Here is a 20,237-nt window from a genome sequence, read left to right on the forward strand (position 1 = left end):
TGATCTCTAGGTTCGGGTATTTTGCCATTCTGCTTCATGTAATGTGTAATAGAAATTGGTCTAATGGCGTTCCCATCACTCCCAGCCAGCATGGCCAGTGGTAAAGGGGTGCTGGGAATTATTGTTAGGTAATGCCACACAAACTCCCCACCCTGATTTACATGGAAATGAATGCTTTCACAAGTGAGGTGATGCCAGGAATGGTATTTACAGGGCAACCTTAGACATGTCTACTTAGAAGTAAGCCTCACGGAGTTCATGAAGGTTTGCTCCTCCGTGTGCATGTGTGTAGAATTGTAACCTCAGTCTGGAATATGCCGCTTTGGGAAGTTAATATGACATAAAAAGTGGAAGAAAGCCACCTTGAAATATCCCTCTAAAATTCTGGCCAGTGTAGCTTTTGAAGCAAGACGAGGACACATGGTGGCCCTTTAATGGCTTGTTTATTGTACCGTGGTGCCTCGCAAGATGAAATTAATTCGTTCCGCGAGTTTTTTCGTCTAGCGAATTTTTCGTCTTGCGAAGCACGGTGTCGGAAAAGTTTTGGAAAAGCTTCAAAAACCTCAGAAAAGGCTACCACACCACGTTCTATGAGTTGCTCCTCGAAGTCAAGTTGCAACTGTATTAATGGTGTTAAGAAAAAGGAAACAAACTTGCAAGATGTTTTCATCTTGCGAAGCAAGCCCATAGGGAAATTCGTCTTGTGAAGCAGCTCAAAAACCGCAAAACCCTTTCGTCTAGTGAGTTTTTCGTCTTGCGAGGCATTCGTCTTGCGGGGCACCACTGTAGCGTGAACTTTTGTAGCCAAGAGCCGAATTCACCAGGCAATACATTTTAAAAGCCGTTAAAATCCATTATCATTCTTTTTTGTTTTTGCTTATAACCTTGTGTGCAGAGCTTCTATAGCTGAAATGGGATGATGGAGTACCAGGGCCAGGATTCCAGCTTTTTGGCTTAACGTCATCATTCATGTGAGATTTGAGCACAAGGTTGGCTTCAAGCTTGTAGCCCTTTTTAGAATCATTTGATTGACTGTGAAGCAGATACCTCCAGTTGTTAATACGATGACGACAGACCACATGGTTTCCAGGCCCAGTTCAAGGTGTGCATATTAGTGTGCAAAGCCCTAAATGTCTCTTTCCCCAAATACCTAGAGACTCCCTTGGGTGCTAAGACTGGCAGAGGCAGCCATCTTGGTATTTCTTCCACCTTCAGATGATCAGGGGCAGCTGTGACCTAAATTGCGAAACTCCTTGTGTCTGGCACCTTCTTTATACAGCTTCTAGCAAATGCTAGTTGTACCTCTTTGCCCTGGCTTTTGAGATGTTTATTTTAAGGACTCACCTTATTTCTGCAATGGTTAAATTGTTTGAAACAGTTTTTAATATTGTGTCGTGATGTTGCAACCTGCCCTGGGAGCTTAGGACGAAACACAAATAATAAATTAAATAAGAATAAGAATAATATAGGCACGTAGATCATAAAGTGACTGTTATACTTAAGATACCTTCATCCCTGCTACTGTAATAACTACAACATAGCAGCTGAAGCCCTGGATGTATTGAAATCAAGAGTTTTGCCACTGGGTTCAAGGAAGTCGTGATTTCACAGAGCTGCAGAATTGCAGAGTTGGAAGGGGCCATGGGGGTCATCTAGTCCAACCCCCTGCAATGAAGGAAGCTTTTGTGCCCAATGTGGGGCACAAAATCATGATTTCAAGCTATCGAGACAACAAGAAAATATACACCATTCATGAGCTGGCAGGAATTTGCAAAATTGATACAGAAAACATTTTACCTGCATAGCGTCTTTTGGTGCGAAGAAGAAAAGTAATAAAACATGTATGAAATAAATGTCTGGTCTGGAAAAAACCAATAACCCAGTACTGGAACTGTCCATTCCTTTCAAGGAAGTCTTTCACTTGCTAAAATTCCAAGTCACAGTGAAAGGCCAGCAAGAAACGTACTGTACTCAAAAATAATTTATATGGCCCATGCAATGGATAGCTCAAATAGCTTTCTGATGGCTGTATTCTCATGTTTTCAACAAGAACCTTGCCCATTAGGGTATCTCTCTGGTGGCTTGGGCACACTAGGAAAGACTTGAGCCGATCGGAAGCAAGCCACTTTGGCCAGTAGGGACTGAGCAATGGGAGGCAGCGGTCAGAGGCAGTTTGAACATGTTTCTAGTGGGGAAATTATTATTGCCTCAGTTGCCGCCTCATCTGAGCTTAACCTCACAAAAGTCCATAAGAGTACCAATGCCATTATCGGTGGCAAGGTATGGCTTAAATCAGATTTTAAACTAACTCCAGGAAATATTTTCATGGTTTATCTGTTGGAAGAAATCCAGCTATGGTGGAATATAGAATCTCAGGTAAGTGAAAAATTATCTACCCATTCTGACAGAACAAGGGCAGTGAGTTTCACAGTGAGTGTTAATTGTACTACTTTGGAATTAAATGGCTTGAGGCCTATTTGCCCTCTTGAAGCTTTTGTATTACCAGTTCTTGGGAGGTAACCGTGACTAAGGGGTGTTGGTGAAAATATATAAAATGACGGAGATAAAAATGACTACAGACAAGTTATAATCACTTATAATCCTGTGGCAGAGGAAGTCCTTTCAAATGTAGATGTTTAGTTCTGCAGAGACAAGTCTTTGAACCCATTAAACACTGAACTGATGAAAATTATAAAAATAAATAATTCTTCTCTGGAGGAAAATAAAGGCGGGAGAGGTATTTCATCAGGTGTTTTAACTAACAGGAATTCTGTTTGTCAGGATTCCCGTAACTTCCTCTCATATAGACGCATGAGCCATCTTCAAAATAATTACAGGATTATAGGAATATATATTAGCTGAAAGAATATACTCCTAGTATTGACAGACAGGAGACAATCATGTGGTCCACCTAGGTCCATACTGCCATTTATTTCTGAAACCCATCCATGAATAATCTTTGGGTAAGTGTGATGCAGATTTAGGTTTTGATGGATGGGATACTGCAAGACCGCCTCATTACCAATCGCACTTCGATATCAGGCAAGCCTTTCTGTTTAGTCTGTAAACAACCTTCATCTGTGGCTGCCAAGTGGAGATCAAACCGCAAAGAAACTGATTTTTTCCTTAAGCGAGGGTTGTCTTTAAAGAAAGAGCCTTCCCATTCTTTAATCACTTCATCTACTTTCTCTGTCCTGAAACAATAAATTAAACATTATACTGATGAATGAGTGTGGAACAGACCTTCAAGCTAGGATTTCACAAAGTGATGGGAAATGGCATGACCCGACCACACACGGAGTTTTTGTTTAGTCAGCTGAAATATGGGGGCTGGTTTTAAAATCTGTATCCCTCAGGAAACATGATGGCAAGTTGCAACCTTTCTGCAGTTTTTTACTTGTAAAATAAAAGGGGCCCAATTTGCTACACATGAACTTTTGCCAAACAGAAGTGCTGCCCTAGAAAAATGATCAACCAGGATTTCATACTATGGAAAGAAAGATACCCATGGAAATCTGCTCTCACAACCTTCTTCAGGACTGGGGGTGGAGAGAAATTCTTTTGAACTAAGCAACACCGATTTAAGGATCTGCACTGAGTTTTTAGGCTGCCTTTAGTACCAATGGTTGCTTTTGTTTTGTACTAATTAATGTTCGCTATATGCCTCTGTGAATGCCTTTTAACATTTGGGCTCCAGTCCTATATACATGACACATCAACACTAAAAATTTAAAGCACATTTAAAACATGTGGTTCCCCCCAAAGAATACTGGGAACTGTAGCTCTAAGGAGGTAAACTACAGTTCCTGGGATTTTGGCGGGGTGTGTGTGTGTGATGGGCTTTAAATGTGTTCTGAATTTATGGTATGGTATGGTATGGTATGGTATGGTATGGTATGGTATGGTATGGTATGGTATGGTATGGATGTAGACTGCTATTGAACACAGTGAGACATCTGAATAAATAGTCCATCACTCATTGGCCTAGTTTCTTGGTAAACATCAGGTTAGTTAATGGTTTACTGTGAATCTGCGATTTTCACTTGCCTTGTTCCTTTCCAATAGCTATGGGAGAAACAAACCACTATAACTGGGTTTGGTTGTCATGCAGACTGCGTACTGTGGTTTGCTTCTCTCAAACAAACCACAACCAATAATCCAAAACCAACCCACAGTGGACCTTAAGCCATCCGCATTGGGTACCCCTATGTTGTCTGAAAACAAGATGATACAGAGTGCTTGATCAGAAGCATCCCTACTATGAAGCAAGGTGATGTTGCTACTTTAACTGGCAAATGTTTCGCATTGCCAATGCCTTGCGCATTTCCCACTCACTGAGTTTAACTTCTGCAGGATATTTTTCTGGCGGATTTTGTCTCTTGTGAATGGAGGTGGTAGTATTAGTTGCCCCCCCCCAAAGGTCCTAAGCTCAACCCGCCTCAGAGAACATTTCCTTATTGCTTGTAAGCGCTCTGCGCTGTTCAGTTTCACTTACTGTATTGTTCCACAAGCCTCTGCGCTCTCTTTTGCGACATTTCCATTTAAGACTGCTTGCTTTGTCAGTATTTCCACTTTTTCAATCTCGTGCGCCTTTAGCTCACTTGCTGTATAAATTAAAACAGAAAAGAAAATGCAATTTTCACTGTTATGCAGGAACAGGCATCAGTAACCATATATGACTTTTTTCCGGTCCAATTAGAAAATGAGAAACTGTAATTAGTTGATCATAAGGGGATGTGCGGTGTTCGGAGAAGAGGAGGTTATGTGTTTGTAAGGAATTTCTTGTGTAGTCCAAGGAGCCAAATGAGGGATTAGAAGGGGCAGCCTGAACATGGTTGTAACAAACAAACAAACAAACAAACAAACAAACCACTGTGTGAATTGCTATAGAGTCATACCTTGGAAGTCGAATGGAATCCATTCCGGAGGTCCGTTCGACTTCCAAAACGTTTGGAAACCAAAGCGCGGCTCCTGATTGGCTGCAGGCAGCTCCTGCAGCCATTCGGAAGCTGGGGAAGCCCCGTTGGAGGTTTGGCTTCCAAAAATAGTTCGCAAACCAGAACAGTCACTTCTGAGTTGACGGCGTCTGGGACCCAAAACGTTTGACAACTAAGCTGTTTGAAAACCAAGGTACGACTGTATAGCGTGTTAGTTATGCCCTGCATAGCTCACACAAAACGGCTTACGTATCCTGAAAATGCAATACAATTCAAAGCAACACCAGGCAATCTAAATAACAGTACAAAGCTACATATTTTTAATTGGCCCATGAAATAGAGCCCCAAATTAGGGGTTGGGGGTTGGGGAGTGGCCTGAAATAAACAGGTTTTTAAAGGTCAACACCATCACTTTGAGATGAGCCTGGGAACCCACCGATAACCAAAGCAAATGGTTCAGAATAGGTGCCACACATTGTGATCACCTAGCCCAACCTATTCTGCCCATTTGAAGTTTCCAAAATTACAGAGTTGCCTCTTATTTCCCAGTGAGTTATTTTGTTAAACTCCTACAAGTTCTGATTCACATTCAGCTTTGCCTAAATGGTGAGCTGTCTTTTTATGTTAATTCCAGGTCTTAAGAAAACCTACATGAAGGTAAGATAAACGCTATTTGGCTAGTGGTGCGCTTTTTGTCGCCTTTTCTGTCTTGGCACGCAGAACGATGAAACCTTGAAAGAAAAAGAGGAAGAAAGTGTAAGAATGTAGAATGGGCCTGCTTATGGTTATAGTCTTCTAAATAGGAGGCTGCCAGACTTCAGGCTTGCTGGATACAGTGGTGCCTCGCAAGACGAAAAGAATCCGTTCTGTGATTCTCTTCGTCTAGCGTTTTTTTCGTCTTGCGAAGCAAGCCCATTGACGGATTAGCGGATTAGCGCTATTAGCGGCTTTTAGCGGCTTATCAAATCAGCTGATAAGTGGCTTAGCGGCTTAGAAAAAAGGGGGGGGGAGGAAAAAACCCCCGCAGGAACTCGCAAGACATTTTCGTCTTGCGAAGCAAGCCCATAGGAGATTTGTTTTGCAAAGCACCTCCAAAACGGAAAACTCTTTCGTCTAGCGAGTTTTCCGTCTTGCGAGGCATTCGTCTTGCGGGGCACCACTGTATTTTTTGTTTTGTTGGTGGATATCAGGTTTCGATATCCACCAATCCACCAACTATAATAATAGTTGGGGGGTTGTTGTGCTGACGTACACTTGGAATAAAGGGGCAGAGCACAAATTAAATCCAGGAATCTGCTTTCAGTAACAGAACTGAGCTCAAAAGTCCTTTCATACAAGAGCTTCCTGGTTTCCCTGCAAACATACATTGGATCAACCTGATTTAGGTTTTTAACTGCTGCTGCTTTTGAACAATTCAGAATTGGGAACACTTATTGATTGACTGTGAAATAGCAGCAGATTTTGATCTACCTATTGCCCAACCCTGTATGTGGGTACCTTTTCTCCTCCCTTTCCAGCAGACTGCGGTACGTAGCTATTTCTTGCTCAAGCCTCATCTTAGTGTTTAGTAATATTTCGTGTTGCTGCAGCTGCTTTTCAATCCCTTGCCGCACTTTGTGTAGCTCTCTCTCCAGGCCTTCAATTTCTGCTTCCAGTTGCTTCAGTTGTGTCTGGTACCGCTGTTCTGTGGTGCGCAGGGAATTTTCCAGGCCCTTTCCCTGTTAAATTAGATTACTGGTTTCAGTTCCTGAATGTACTTCTAAAAAGCCCAGGACCATTAAAAAAAAACAAGGGAGGGGATAAATAACTTTTAAAAAACACACATACACAATCAACTTTACATTTTAAATTAAATTCAAACTAATAAAATCAGTATTTGTCACAAACCTTTATATTCTGAGCAATATAAAACAGTGGAACCTTGGTTTTCGATCGTCTCGGAAGGCGAAGGTTTCAGTTTTTGAACACTGAAAACCTGGAAGTAACTGTTCTGGTTTTTGAACTATTTTCAGAAGCTGAACGTGCTACGTTTTGAGTTTCCCTATTGTATTGAGGCTTCCCTATTAGTTCACTGGCGGAGCTTCATGCTCCGGCACTGGGGGGGTGGAGAGCAGGTGGGGGCGTGGCTGGCGCATGTCCTGGAGGCGTGGCATGCCGCCTGAGGGGGCGTGGCACCCAGCATGGGCGGGGGGAAGCCGTGATGGCATCCCACTGGGATTGCGCTGCCAGGGGTGGTGCGTTCCCTCCACACTCCTCTTCCTCCGCCAGTGATTGAGTTTTCAGTTTTCGAATGTTTTGGAAGTCAAACGGTCTTCCAGAACGGATTACATTCAAAAACTGGGGTTCCACTGTAGTTAAATTCAATCAGGGTTGATTGCAGATATTTGGCTACAGGGATCAGATCTATTAATGCAGGAATTGCCAACCTTCAGCGTCCAGTGGAAACATTTTGAATTTTGAGAAAGTACTGTGGGCGCCAATCACAAAATGGCTGCCCTAGGGGCATGGCACAAGGCCATGCTTGCTGTGGGAAGTCACCCATGTCCTAGTGCAGGCATAGGCAAACTCGGCCCTCCAGATGTTTCGAGACTACAACTCCCATCACCCCTGACCACTGGTCCTGTTGGCTAGGGATGATGGGAGTTGTAGTTCCAAAACATCTGGAGGGCCGAGTTTGCCTATGCCTGTCCTAATGGATTTGACTATGGAGATCCCACAATATTGTTTCCCTTTCCCACAATGCTGCTGTTGCTGTCTGATAACAATAGAGGATTATGGGTTCCATTTCCCATTTCTCCATGTGACCTTTCCCTTGCCAATCTCCTCCCAGGCCATCCTTTTCACAATCTAGGTGACAAGAAAATAGAACTTATCACAAGTAGTAGGCACCGTAGACTAAGGAGGCAGCAACAAATCAGGAATAAAAGTCGGAAGAGAGATGCAGCAGCAGACTGAACTACTGGGGTTGCCTGGCAGGAGCACCCTATATGAGTTCTTGATACAGTAAACTATGATCTAGCCATGAAGTAAACTGGTCCTGACTTCTAGCTTATTGTTTGACCCTTTTTGCTGCCTTTGTTCTTCCTGACTCCTGTCTTATTCCAGGCTCACCTCAGACCTAGCCTACAGTGCTGGGAATGGTAAAGATAAAGCCATACCCTCCAAGATTTCTCCAATGAAAATAGGGACGTCCCACTCCATGATGATAATTTTACTATTTATACCCCACACATCTTACCGGGCTGCCCCAGCCACTCTGGGAAGCTTACAACATATATCAAAACATAATAAAACATTAAAAAACACTTCCCTATACAGGATTGCCTTCAGACGGCTCGGAGGTCGGATAACTCCATACCCTCCAACATTTCTCCAATGAAAATAGGGACATCCTAAGGAAAAGTGGGACATTCCAGGATCAAATCAGAAACCGACTTCTCTAAATCAGGGATGTCCCTGAAAAATGGGGTCTGTAAAGTTAACTTGGATACTGTGAGCCCAAGGGAAAACAGCAAGCAATTTCACCTCCTCTCTGCACAGACAGCCCAGCTGCTCAATCAGACTTACCACAGCATGGAGAGAATCAATTTCCATCTGCATATGGTGCCACTGGCGTCTTGCTTCATTTAGCTCTGCCCTGGCTGCTTTTAGCGCTTCCTCGTCTTTGCTCATTCTTTCACTAGTGGCTTCTTCTAGCTGCAAAGAGGAAGCATTGGCCACATCAGTGCAAGATGCCCCACACTGAAATTTTCAAATTTGGCTGTGTAAATGAATCTTAGGTTCCTGAAACAAAGCACACCCGGTGCACAATTCAAGTCTTCTTCGTTTTATTATACTATCATTGAAACAAGATGGTTCTGAAGGGAGCTGAATGATTTCACAGTGGGAGCAAAAGCAAAAATAAATAAAATGGACGGGGTGGTCATAGGTCTGTCTGAAAAGAAATGGCATATGTTCTAACCCACCTCACCCCACTTTGAGCACAGGACATGGTATCAGAAGGGACTTGCTGCCTACAAACTGAGAACAAAATGCTAGAGCAGAGTTTCCCAAACTTGGGTCTCCGGCTGTTTTTGGACTACAACTCCCATAATCCCTCACTAGCGAGACTGGTGGCCAGGGATGATGGGAACTGTAGTCCAAAAGCAGCTGGAGACCCAAGTCTGGGAAACACTGTTAGATATAACAAGATGGGCTGTAGAGCTCTGTGAGTGTGTGCCGTCTACCTTACATACCAAAACATTAAGATGAATTTATGGATGACTGCAAAGCGACCCCCACCACTATTCTTTATTGCAGGGATGGGAAACCTGTGTTTCTTCAGGTATTGTTAGGCTACAGCCATCATCATCCTTGATAGATGCAGTGTTTCAGGGTGATCAGAATGCTGATTGCTCTGGGCCATGGCGTTTCATGGGTTTCTCCTAACTTCAGGCTTAACATTGGGGTGGGAGAGAATGTTCTGCCTGCATACAATCTGCAGCAAGTACTAGGTCGCCAACACATCAGAAAGGCTGATGTTGCTCTTGTATTTAATGGTGGCTCCTGTGGATAGGATTTGAAGAACTCAGCAGCTGCTACAAGGCCAGGTTTCATTCACCACAGGATCTTTAGTACCAGTGCTTAAACCAAGATGGCTTCATGCAGCTCAACCTGATATGTGCCAAGACAGACACACTGAAGCTCAAAGAAGACCCAAGAAGAACTCATTGCACAATTCCCGTTGAGGGACTTGGCATGTTTCAAAGGATACATTGGCACAACTCCAGAGGTTACTCCACAATATTGTTTGCTTATTTATAAAATGTCATCCATATACAGTACCGTGGTACCTCGGGTTAAGAACTTAATTCGTTCTGGAGGTCCGTTCTTAACCTGAAACTGTTCTTAACCTGAGGTATCACTTTAGCTAATGGGGCCTCCTGCTGCCACCGCGCTGCCGCCGTGCGATTTCTGTTCTCATCCTGAAGCAAAGTTCTTAACCTGAGGTACTATTTCTGGGTTAGCGGAGTCTGTAACCTGAAGCGTCTGTAACCTGAAGTGTCTGTAACCAATCACCAGCCCAACTGCTGGAGCGTCAGCCAATCAACACCACCCATTGATGCAGCAACCAATCAAACGTCCACCCTATGCATTACCCATGTCTAAGACAACCCCCACTTTTAAGTATGATTTTTAAAGAAAGAAAAATAGTCTTATACATGGAAAAGTATGGTACTTTGGCTTTGTTCCAATGGGAATTAGGGGGAAGTTCTAAGGGCTTCCCAGAAAATTCTAGGATGCAGAAATACACTGTTAAGGACTCACTGACTTAAGGAATCACTTAAGCTTCTTGAGAAAGTTCAAAATACAGTCAAGGTGTCTATGAGTCAGTTGCTTGGATATAACTGAGGGGGGGGGGAGGCAAATAGTTTGAATCCCAGAGTGCTCATTAAGACCATAATTCAGAAACACTACTCGGTCAGACAACATGAATAATCTGCTAACCTGCGTACTATATTTATTCAAATCTCATGCACACCCTAGTTTTCAAAACCTTGAAACCCAAAAAGGTATTTGCTTGCAAATGTAATGTGCATTGGCAAAAAGTGCACTCCCAAGGCCTGTTCAATCTTCTCTCCTGAGAGCCGCCATTTTCCGTCTCAAATACCGTCCCAGCGCAAATGGGCTACTGTGCCTGCAGCCAGACTCCTTTTCGCATGACAAGGCCAGTTCCTGCAACATTCACCTTGTTCACCAGTAAGGCCAAGTCCTTGTTCGGTGGGGGGGGGGGGACCAGGACGGGGCGATCTTGAATCAGCGGCTTGCGTGCTGAGCGGGGCGAGGGGAAAGGCAGTGTGTTTGTACAAGCAAACTCCCGTGATGCTCACTGAGCCCCCGACTCACTTCACCCGGCTCCAGAGGCTTCTGCTGACCCACGTGGCTCTCCCCCTCCTGTGGCAAGGATGGCAGTGGTGGCAGTGGAGTGGCAAAGAGCGACCGGACCTCCCAGTTAGCAAGAGCTCGTCTTTTTTCATGGTGCCCAAAGGAAAAAAAGCGGACTCAGCAGAACTTGATCACCCCATCCAAGCAAGTTTGCAATCAAATCTAATGCACCGTCAAATCTATTGCACACCCTAATGTTCACGGCAGAATTTGGCCAAAAAAAGTGTGGATTACATTCAAGGAAATATGGTAATTTCAACACCTCACATTTCTTCATCTACCTATTGGAGTTAAGCCAGCGCAGGGAAGTCTTCCAACAACAGAACTGTAAGACCTATTGCAGTCGTTAAGAGTCGTCAACAGGCTCATCTCAGCTATCTGCCAATCTCCCATTCCCACCACCCTTCTGAGTAATACCCCTCCCCACCTTCTCACTATATAGAAGGATCTGGCAACTTCTGTTTCAGTGTATCTGAAGAAGTGTGCATGCACACGAAAGCTCATACCAAGAACTAACTTAGTTGGTCTTTAAGGTGCTACTGGAAGGAATTTTTTTATTTTAACAACAGAACTGTGAGACATTTGGTGACATCATAGCGGTCCAGATAGTATTTACTTTAAAAAAAAATCATTTGTATACTGCCTTTCTGTCCTTAATAGTACTGGGCATGCACCTACACAGGAGGAATGTGATGCAGTGGGTGTGTTGTTGCAGAGAGGGTCAGTCCTGACAAAATACAGCCCACTGGTCAAGAAATCATATATATATATGGGGCCAGGCATGTGCAGAGCTTGTCTGAGGACATGGGAGGCATGGGACATTCTTGGCATGATGGCGTAAGTTCAGCAGGCCCCTGGCGCACACCCACCCAGGCCAACTTAGCCCTCTGAGGCTCAGGACAGGTGTACCCGGTTGCCCCACCCCGCATGAGACGCGCCCTTGGTACTATGGGACAATTCTGGAGGCAGCAATTCTGAAGCAATAGTAGACAGATATGATAGCACTACAGAGGCTTTGGGGGATAATAGGTACTTTGCACAATTAACCCCAGATAAGGATGCTTGATGGCTCCACTTCAACAGTGACTAGGCATCATCTGACATTCAGAAAGCTCATGTTGCTTCTTCCCCCCGCAAGGTGCTTCTGGAAAAACTTGTCATTCTGTCTTCATTTTTGTAATTACATTTATTGGCAGGGAATTAAAATAGTCCCCTGGCCAAAAGCCACCCCCCCATTTGTACTAGAACATGTGAACAATATATAATATTTGAGTCTTTAATGAGAATACATAATATATATGTAGGACAAAAAAGGTTAGCCTTAAAAACAAGAAAGAAAAGGATGGTCTGAAAGCCGCAAAATGGATCACAGATTAAATGGGTTTAAAAACAACAACAAAAAACCCCTAATAATAATTTCATGTATTTATTAACCCAGATAAAGCCTGGGCTATATAATTTTATTCAGCCCGATGGATCTGATACCTGTTTGAAAATGCATAAACACTGCTGAAGCATCATATTGGAATTTGACTTCTCATCTGGCTGCTAGAAAATAATCGCCGGCAACTAGTTCAGACATAAGTTGTGGATTTCTACTGACACATACTTCTGAGGTAATATTTTTACAAATACAGTACCTAGCTTTGTTCCTTCTGAAGAAATGCATGTACTCTGTCATTACCAGATGACAAATTGCCTTTGCTTGACACATCCCCAAATAACAGGGGAGTGACTGTAGGCATGGCGGACGTCATCTAAGGCCTGGTTTGTGCTGTTAATTGTATATGCAGAAGAAATTCATGCTTTAGGATGGTTATTTATGCATTTCCAGAAGAAGAAGAAGAAGAAGAAGAAGAAGAAGAAGAAGAAGAAGAAGAAGAAGAAGCAGCAGCAGCAGCAGCAGCAGCAGCAGCAAGAAGTACATCCTTACAACAGAGGTCAAATATATGCATGGAATTTGCATATGCAGCTAATTAATATGTATACATATAGGTTCACATTTAGAAAAACAAAAATACTTGCAATCCAGGCAGAAACATGAAATATGATATGAGGGTGAATGTGACCTGTATGTTTGTTCAGTTTGATGCTGTTGGGCAACTCCAAGGCTCCAGTTGCTGTCCCTTCTTACGGTTCTTTACTAGGGGCTACACTTGCCAACCTCCCCCCCCCCCAAGGCCTGCCATTCTCCCCTTTCCATTAATCCCCTTTCCATCTCATGCAACTATTAAGCTCACTTTTCACCTCTCCAGTTCCATTTCTGAAGGCACTTCTCCCCTTTATTCTGTAGCCCTGCTTTGCACCTCTTTTCACCTTCACCTTCACCTTCATGTCCATGCCTCCTCCTGCTCCTCTTTTTGTGCCTCTAACCCTTGCTCACAAACCACCCTCATGGGAAACCCATGCATCTTTCTTCTTCCACACATTGCAATGCCTTAGCACCCTTGCCACCTTCCATCCGATTATGAAGCTACTTTTCCCTCCTGTTCTGCGGACACTTCATGCCTCAGCTTTCATGCTCACCCCCTTCCCATGCCTCCTTCTCCCTCCTTTTTTTTTGCAGCTCCCTTTACACCCCCATTTTCACCTTCACTCCCTTTCCCTCCTCAACTCGACCTTGAACACGGACCACCCCTTTTCCACAACTTATCCTCTCTCCTATAATAACAGCCCCTTTTGCGTGTGAACCATTGTGAAACGCACGGTACTATATCTTTTAAGTTAAATAGATTATTAAGAGCAAGGCTGTCAGTTAGCTTGTTCAGTTAGGGAAGGTTAAGTTCAGCTGATGGCTTATGGACATATATGGCTTATTAATAAAATATCTGTTCTAAATTATTACACGGAATCTGGAACTTTATGCTGAAGACAACACATGGCACCAGGAGTGAAATACAGTGTGTGACACTACAATGGAATATTTGAGACCTCTCCTTCCTTGGTCTCTCTCACATGAGGTAGCTGAGGAATGAAAGAGGAAGAAGTTTAAGTACAGTGAGAAGGTGGTAGCGTTGTGAGGAAAAAAAAGGTGGCCGTTTTAAACAACAGGTCGTGTTGCAGTCAGTAAAGCAAGCGAGGAGCAACTCTGAGAGGAAAATGGCAGTTTTAAACATCAGCAGAGGTTTGAGTGAAGCTGGGATGCTTTAAAACAGCCACTTTGACTCCTTTCAGGGTCTCTCCCTTCTCACTGTACTCAAACTTCTTTCCTCAGCTATTTCATGTGAGAGAGATAAAGGACTCACTGGCATGCACCACTCACCCCCCGAAGGTTGATCACAAGTGAATGTGGCCTCATAGCCTCCAACTGCCCTGAAAATAAATAAATAAAATAAAATAAAATGACAATAAAGATATTCTTATTCTTATTCTTATTCTTATTCTTAAAATGCCGGGACCATCATGAAAACCCTTAAGCCATTGTGGCTTCTCACTTTCTCACACAGAATCCGAAATCCCCATCTTTGTTGAAGTGCACTAATCAGAAATGGCTTCACGCTGGGGGAAGCAGGGATGAGAGAGTTGCCGACTGAGACCTCCTCTTCTGTCACCTCCTTTGCTGCTGTTCCTGGGAGTTGTAGTAGGTGGGTTGGGGGGGGAGGAAGAGTCTTGCACCGGGTTCGAGCGAGGGAGCTAGAGCGGCCAGCCAGCAGAGTATCAGCAGCACAAGTAGCGGGTAGAGAAGGAGAAGGGGGAGCGAGGCAACGGGGACACTGACGTCCCCGTCCCCATTGTGGGAGGCTGCGACTCTCCAGCCTGGTGGGTCCCCATCCAGTTGACCAGGCCAAATAAAAACAAGAAGGAGAAAGTGAGCCAGGTCAGGTCTGAAGAGAAAGTGGCGGCTAGAGGAGACCATGGGCAGGAACACGCGCTGGGTGTGTGTGTGTGGCTGGCAGGATGAAGACAGGCCTGTGGGGGGCTGGAGTTGAGGGGTGTGGGGGCAAGGAGGTTATGGGGTCAAGGGTGGGCACTGGAGCTAGCTGGGCTTTGCACGGGGAGGGGTTGTCTGCATCCTGAAAAACTTTAATAAAAATCTTAACATGCAAAACCAACAATAGCCTCTCCCCAGCAGTGATAGTGATGCAGAATTATGAGGACAGTTGGGGGGTATGAGGCCTGAAGAAAGTTCCTCACCCCTGCCCTATCCTACAGCTTTTCTGTTGACCCAGGACCATTGGTATATAGGTATGGTATATAGGTATTTCAGGACGCGGGTGGTGCTGTGGGTTAAACCACAAAGCCTAGGACTTGCCGATCAGAGGGTCGGTGGTTCGAATCCCTGCGATGGGGTGAGCTTCCATTGCTCGGTCCCTGCTCCTGCCAACCTAGCAGTCCGAAAGCATGTCAAAAGTGCAAGTAGATAAATAGGTACCGCTCCGGTGGGAAGGTAAACGGCATTTCCGTGTGCTGCTCTGGTTCGCCAGAAGTGGGTTAGTCATGCTGGCCACATGACCCGGAAGCTGTACGCTGCAACCCCAGAGTCAGCCACGACTGTACCTAGTGGTCAGGGGTCCCTTGTTTTCAACAACATATGTTGCTATCAGTGGTTCACATACATGTTGCACAGAGCAGCTGGGTGCATTGAGATGTGGGGAACCCAGGTTCAAGTTGCTGCTCTGCCGAGAAACTCTCTGGACAGGCATGTCAGTGCCTCTGGGCCTAACCTAGCAGGCTGCTGTGAGGACAAGTTGTTGTAACCCATCCCAGCCTCTTGGGACAGGATTTGAAAGCTGCTGGAACATACAAGTAGTATCATCTTACACCAGAAGCAAGCCTGCCGTGAGATAATAATAGGACCATACATTCAGAAATAACCATATTTAAAGTGTAGCAGGGTGATAAAATCAGCCTGCAACTAGCTTACATATCTTGGTTTATGATGTGTTGCGGTACTCAGACTAATTGTCCAGCTGTGATTCACAGATGTTTATTTCTGTGTGGATGTCTAGTGGTGTCATTGTGACCGGATAACCTTTAATAAATACGAGAGCTGGAACAAGGCAAGGCATTGCAAAACACTACGGCACTCGTTTCTGGGGGGGACACCGTAAATATTACCCCGAGGGTTAAAGAACAGGCTTCCACAACCTTAAAAGTGGCTAGAAATCTTAACCCACCTTAAAATGGCTCCTATACACAACTGCTAAAGGATGCCTACTTTATCCCCCCCCCCCCAACAAAAAAAGAATCATCTCAAAATGAGCCAAGAGTACTATTTCATTTGGGGTGAGGGGGTGGGAATCACAAAAACCTTTGCCATCCTATTTACATAAACAGATAGATGCAAGGTGACACGACTCTTATACCTTCATGTATTTCCCCGCAGTTTTTCGGGCTAGATATACTGCAGTATGAGAGGAGAAAGAACGGAATAACACACACACACCGCGATTCCCTTTCCCCAATAAAAGGCTGCATTGGAAAAGAAAATACTGTACCTCACAGAGGCTGAGAGAGGAACTGAGTACACATTGGATTGCCTCCTTATTCGGGTAGGTGCCTTTCTGTATATAATCATTACCTGGGTCCCTGCTGAGAGGATGGTCTCTATCTGACTTCTGGTGATGAGCGTTTCATAGTTTGCCCTGATCTCATTGAGGAGCTGGGACAGTTCCATGCTGCTCCCATCCTCCACCTTGGCTAACTCAACCTTATGGATAGGGCGAGAAGCCTGCAGCAGCAGCAGCAAAGCATTCTCAGCCTGCAGTAAGAGTGAGAACACAGAGGGAGAGGGAGAGAGAGAGGAGGGAGGAAAACACTGATTTTTTTTTTAAAGCAGCAGAGTTCTATTCTCTTAGCAGCATTGAAGAATGGCCATTTGTTTTTGATTTATTTGATTTATTAGATTTATATATACCACCCTTCATCCTAAGATCGCAGGGCGTTTAACAGAATAAAATACAGGATAAAGGTAAAGGGTAAAGGGACCCCTGACCATTAGGTCCAGTTGTGGCTGACTCTGGGGTTGTGGCGCTCATCTCGCTTTATTGGCCGAGGGAGCCAGCATACACCTTCTGGGTCATGTGGCCAGCATGAATAGGCTGCTTTTGGTGAACCACAGCAGAGCAGCCGTTTACCTTCCCGCCAGAGTGGTACCTATTTATCTACTTGCACTTTCGAACTGCTAGGAAATAGCGAAAGCAAAACAGCAAAGCAATAACACACATACACCCTTTCTCACAGACACATTCAAAAGCTGTAGAATCAGCCAAAGGCCTGATTGGTTACATGTTTTATTGTTTCTTTGTTTTTTGATGTTTTAAAAATGTTTTAAACAAGTTTTTATTTTATTTTTATTACAGATATGCTTGCCCCTCTGTGGGCTATGCTTGGGAGGGTGGCATATAGTTAAATTTGATAGACAGATAAACAAACAAACAAACAAACTATATTAATGATGTTAAATGACGGTATTACTTGTTTACGCCAGATCACTATATTGTGAATTGCTTTATAATTGCCTTGGCTTTCCTGCAGCTAAATGATCTAACACTTTGTGCCCTTAAGGCCTCATGAGGAATGATAAATAAGTTGAATATGGGATGTTGAAACTCGAACATCCTACACACTTTTCTTTGGAAGCCAAGAAAGCTAAATACATAATGCAACATCCTACAAACATTTCTCTGGAAGCAAAGCAACCCACATACCTAACACAATAGGTTTAAAGAGTTCATTTTCAACATTTTGTTTTGAATCAGCAAATTTCCTCATGCCTCAGTTCAGCTCTGGGATTTTATTGGCACTGGGGTTTTATTTATTTATTCAAAATATTTATGAGTTGCTTTTCTTTATCGATATTCAAGGGAACATACCAAAATAATAGGCCTACAATGAAATGATAAAATGTAGCAGAGTGATGAAATAATGGCTTAGATATCTTATTTATTTATTTATTTTCTATACCGAACAGGCTCAGAAATTAAGTGTGACCAATAATTTCAGTTTCAATTCAACCTTCCAAACAGTGGAAGTAAAAACATAGAATTACAAAACTTAAGAATTATTAAAAGTCTCCAAGAAAAATGATGCAGGAATTGGTGCGTCCCTTAGTTGTCTTACAAGGGCATCATACAAATTGGGGGCCAGTACTCCCTCACCCTGGTCGCCATACATTTGAATCCACCTGGTGGGGGCATCTGAATACCATATTTTTCCATGTACAACATGCCCCCTATTTTTGGAGATTCCATCAGTTGCCCGTCTCCCATATATACTATCCATGTATAAGATGACCCCCAATTTTAAAGTTGAAAAAAATGGGAGAAAATATAGTCTTATACACGGAAAAATATGGTAATTCCTTTTAATGGAGATATTTGGGCTGAAGACAGGCATTCATGTATTCAAGTCCTAACCCATTAGAGCAGGGTTTCCCAAACTTGGGTCGTTCCCCTGTTTTTGGACTACAAGTCCCATTGTTCCTGACCACTGGTCCTGCTAGTTAAGGGATGATGGGAGCTGTAGTCAGAAAAACAACTGGAGACCCAACTTTGGGAAACCCTGCATTAGAGCATGATGGAGACCCTGTGACCTTCCAGATGTTGCCATATCCCTCTTGCCCCAGCTGGCAATAGACACAGGTTAAGGATGATGGGAGTTGTAGTCCAGCTACAAGTTCCCACTGGAGCTTTGAAGGTTAAGTTAATCACTCTGATTTATGCTTTGAAAGGCACTGAAATCCAGTGTAACTATTTTAATGTCAATGTGATATCGTCAGAATGATGGTTCTAAGCCAGCCTTCTGATTGCAGTGTATTGATGCAGCTGAAGTTTCTGAACTGCCTTTAAGTATAGTCTGGTACACAACACGTTGCAAAATCTAGCCTGGATAGAGCACAACTTTATCCACAACAGTGGAGGGGCCACATTAATATACCAGAGGAAAATTAAGATCTGCAGAAAAATCTACGTTAATGTTTCCCAAAGAGAATTCACCAGATTAATTTAAGAAGGGAATTTAGGCTCCAACTGGAAGTTATAATCCAGCAACATCTTCCTCACTCCATGTTTGACATGTTAACTGGATTAGAATATTTTTTAATTTTTATTTACACCCCACATTTTGGCTTATTCCAAATCCTCAAGGATGCTCACATTCAAAGCACCATGGAACTGAGCAAAACAGGCTCTTTAAACCACCAATTCTTTGGTCCCCCTAAGCGATCTGTGTGTTTTCATCCATCTCAGCCTAGCAAACTCCTTAATTGACTGCATCTATACTCTTACACTTGAGCTCTGCGTAGATGTACACAGTGCTCTTGTTTCTTCAAGCTGTGACAAGTACCCTTGTGTTTCCTCAGCCCTAGGTACGATTACATACCTCGATGTCACAACAGGATGCTAACGATGGATGCCTCCTATGTGAACTCAGCTGGTCCAGATAAGGATCAGTCAATTTTTGCAGTTCAAAGTTTTGACGCTTTGAAATAGCATCACCCAGGCAAAGATTTATCAAAGCTTCTGCCAAGTGAATGCTGCTGGAAATTGTGCTTGACGTTGATGTGCGTGTTCAAACAAGATAGTATTAAATAAAAATCCAGACACTATATTCCTTTGAATCTGAGCTCAAAAGATACTGGTGCTGTAGACTGAAGGACTCAATCCTAGCTTTGTGCTGATTTTAAAACCTGAAACGCTTAAAAAAAACAACAGTGGGCAGGGGGGAGTGGAGGTCTACGACCTGTGTTCCCATAAGCATCTGGTTGGAAACTGTGAGACCAGGATTCTGCACTTAGGCAGCCATGTGGTCTATTCCAGCAGTGATTTTCTTACATTCTTCTCTAAACAGAGATGGATAAACTGTGGCTCTCCATACGTTGTTGGACTCCATTAGCCCCAGCCAGCAGAGGCAGATTAAATGGTCCCTGCCACGCCCCCCCCAGCCAGCGGATTGGCTGGCCGGGCTCTGACGTGGCCAGGATCCCCTGGGCAATGGGGGACTAAGTCCCCCGCCCCCGGTGGGGAGTGGGTGGCCACACAGTTCATTGCAACTCCTCCCCACTGGGAATTGGAGCAGATCTGTGCCCCTCCATAGGTTGTTGGACTCCATTCGCCCAGCCAGCAGAGGCAGATTTAGGGGAGCGTGGCTGCTTCACCCGCACTGGGAGTTGAACCAAAGCTAAATGTTGGAAGATTTGGGGGCACATTTAAAAAAGTACTTCTTCATGCAGTGTACAGTTCAACTAGGGAAGTTGCTCCCACAAGGGGCAATGATGGCCATCAACCTAGATGGTTTTAAAGGAGGTTTTAAAACAAATTCATGGAGGGCTGTCAACGTCTCCTAGCCATGATGGCTATACTTCTGCCGCCACAGCTGGAGGCTGTGATACTTCGGAATTCCAGTTGCTGGAAGCTACAGGAGGGGAGAACGTCC

At 44.0% G+C, this 20,237-nt stretch overlaps 1 protein-coding gene and 2 long non-coding RNA genes across 6 annotated transcripts; 1 reads left to right on the top strand and 2 right to left on the bottom strand.

Annotated features, from left to right (window-relative positions):
• Nucleotides 1-782: 782 nt before the first annotated feature.
• KRT222 (keratin 222) lies at nucleotides 783-16,573 on the bottom strand. 3 transcript variants are annotated; one of them, XM_082197392.1, is made up of 6 exons: nucleotides 16,384-16,573; nucleotides 8,505-8,633; nucleotides 6,435-6,655; nucleotides 5,589-5,668; nucleotides 4,496-4,604; nucleotides 783-3,194 (listed from the first exon to the last, which is right to left on the bottom strand). In XM_082197392.1, exons 1-6 carry the CDS (start codon nucleotides 16,477-16,479, stop codon nucleotides 2,981-2,983), a joined length of 849 nt encoding a protein of 282 aa, XP_082053518.1. In that variant the 5' UTR covers nucleotides 16,480-16,573; the 3' UTR covers nucleotides 783-2,980. The 3 variants fall into 3 exon arrangements, with proteins under 3 accessions (XP_082053518.1, XP_082053516.1, XP_082053517.1); XM_082197390.1 differs by having other exon boundaries at nucleotides 5,637-5,668; nucleotides 16,384-16,557; XM_082197391.1 differs by lacking the exon at nucleotides 16,384-16,573 and adding an exon at nucleotides 14,297-14,411.
• On the bottom strand, nucleotides 10,701-12,139 carry LOC309517885. The gene is made up of 2 exons (XR_014213327.1): nucleotides 11,443-12,139; nucleotides 10,701-11,196 (listed from the first exon to the last, which is right to left on the bottom strand). It is a non-coding gene; the product is annotated as an uncharacterized lncRNA (long non-coding RNA).
• On the top strand, nucleotides 12,286-19,671 carry LOC309517861. 2 transcript variants are annotated; one of them, XR_014213293.1, is made up of 3 exons: nucleotides 12,286-12,478; nucleotides 16,189-16,354; nucleotides 19,171-19,671. It is a non-coding gene; the product is annotated as an uncharacterized lncRNA (long non-coding RNA). The 2 variants fall into 2 exon arrangements; XR_014213294.1 differs by lacking the exon at nucleotides 12,286-12,478 and adding an exon at nucleotides 14,455-14,737.
• Nucleotides 19,672-20,237: the final 566 nt, after the last annotated feature.

The sequence above is a fragment of the Podarcis vaucheri genome (genome assembly GCF_965113315.1).
Source record: "Podarcis vaucheri genome assembly, chromosome: 13".
Classification (NCBI taxonomy): domain Eukaryota; kingdom Metazoa; phylum Chordata; class Lepidosauria; order Squamata; family Lacertidae; genus Podarcis; species Podarcis vaucheri.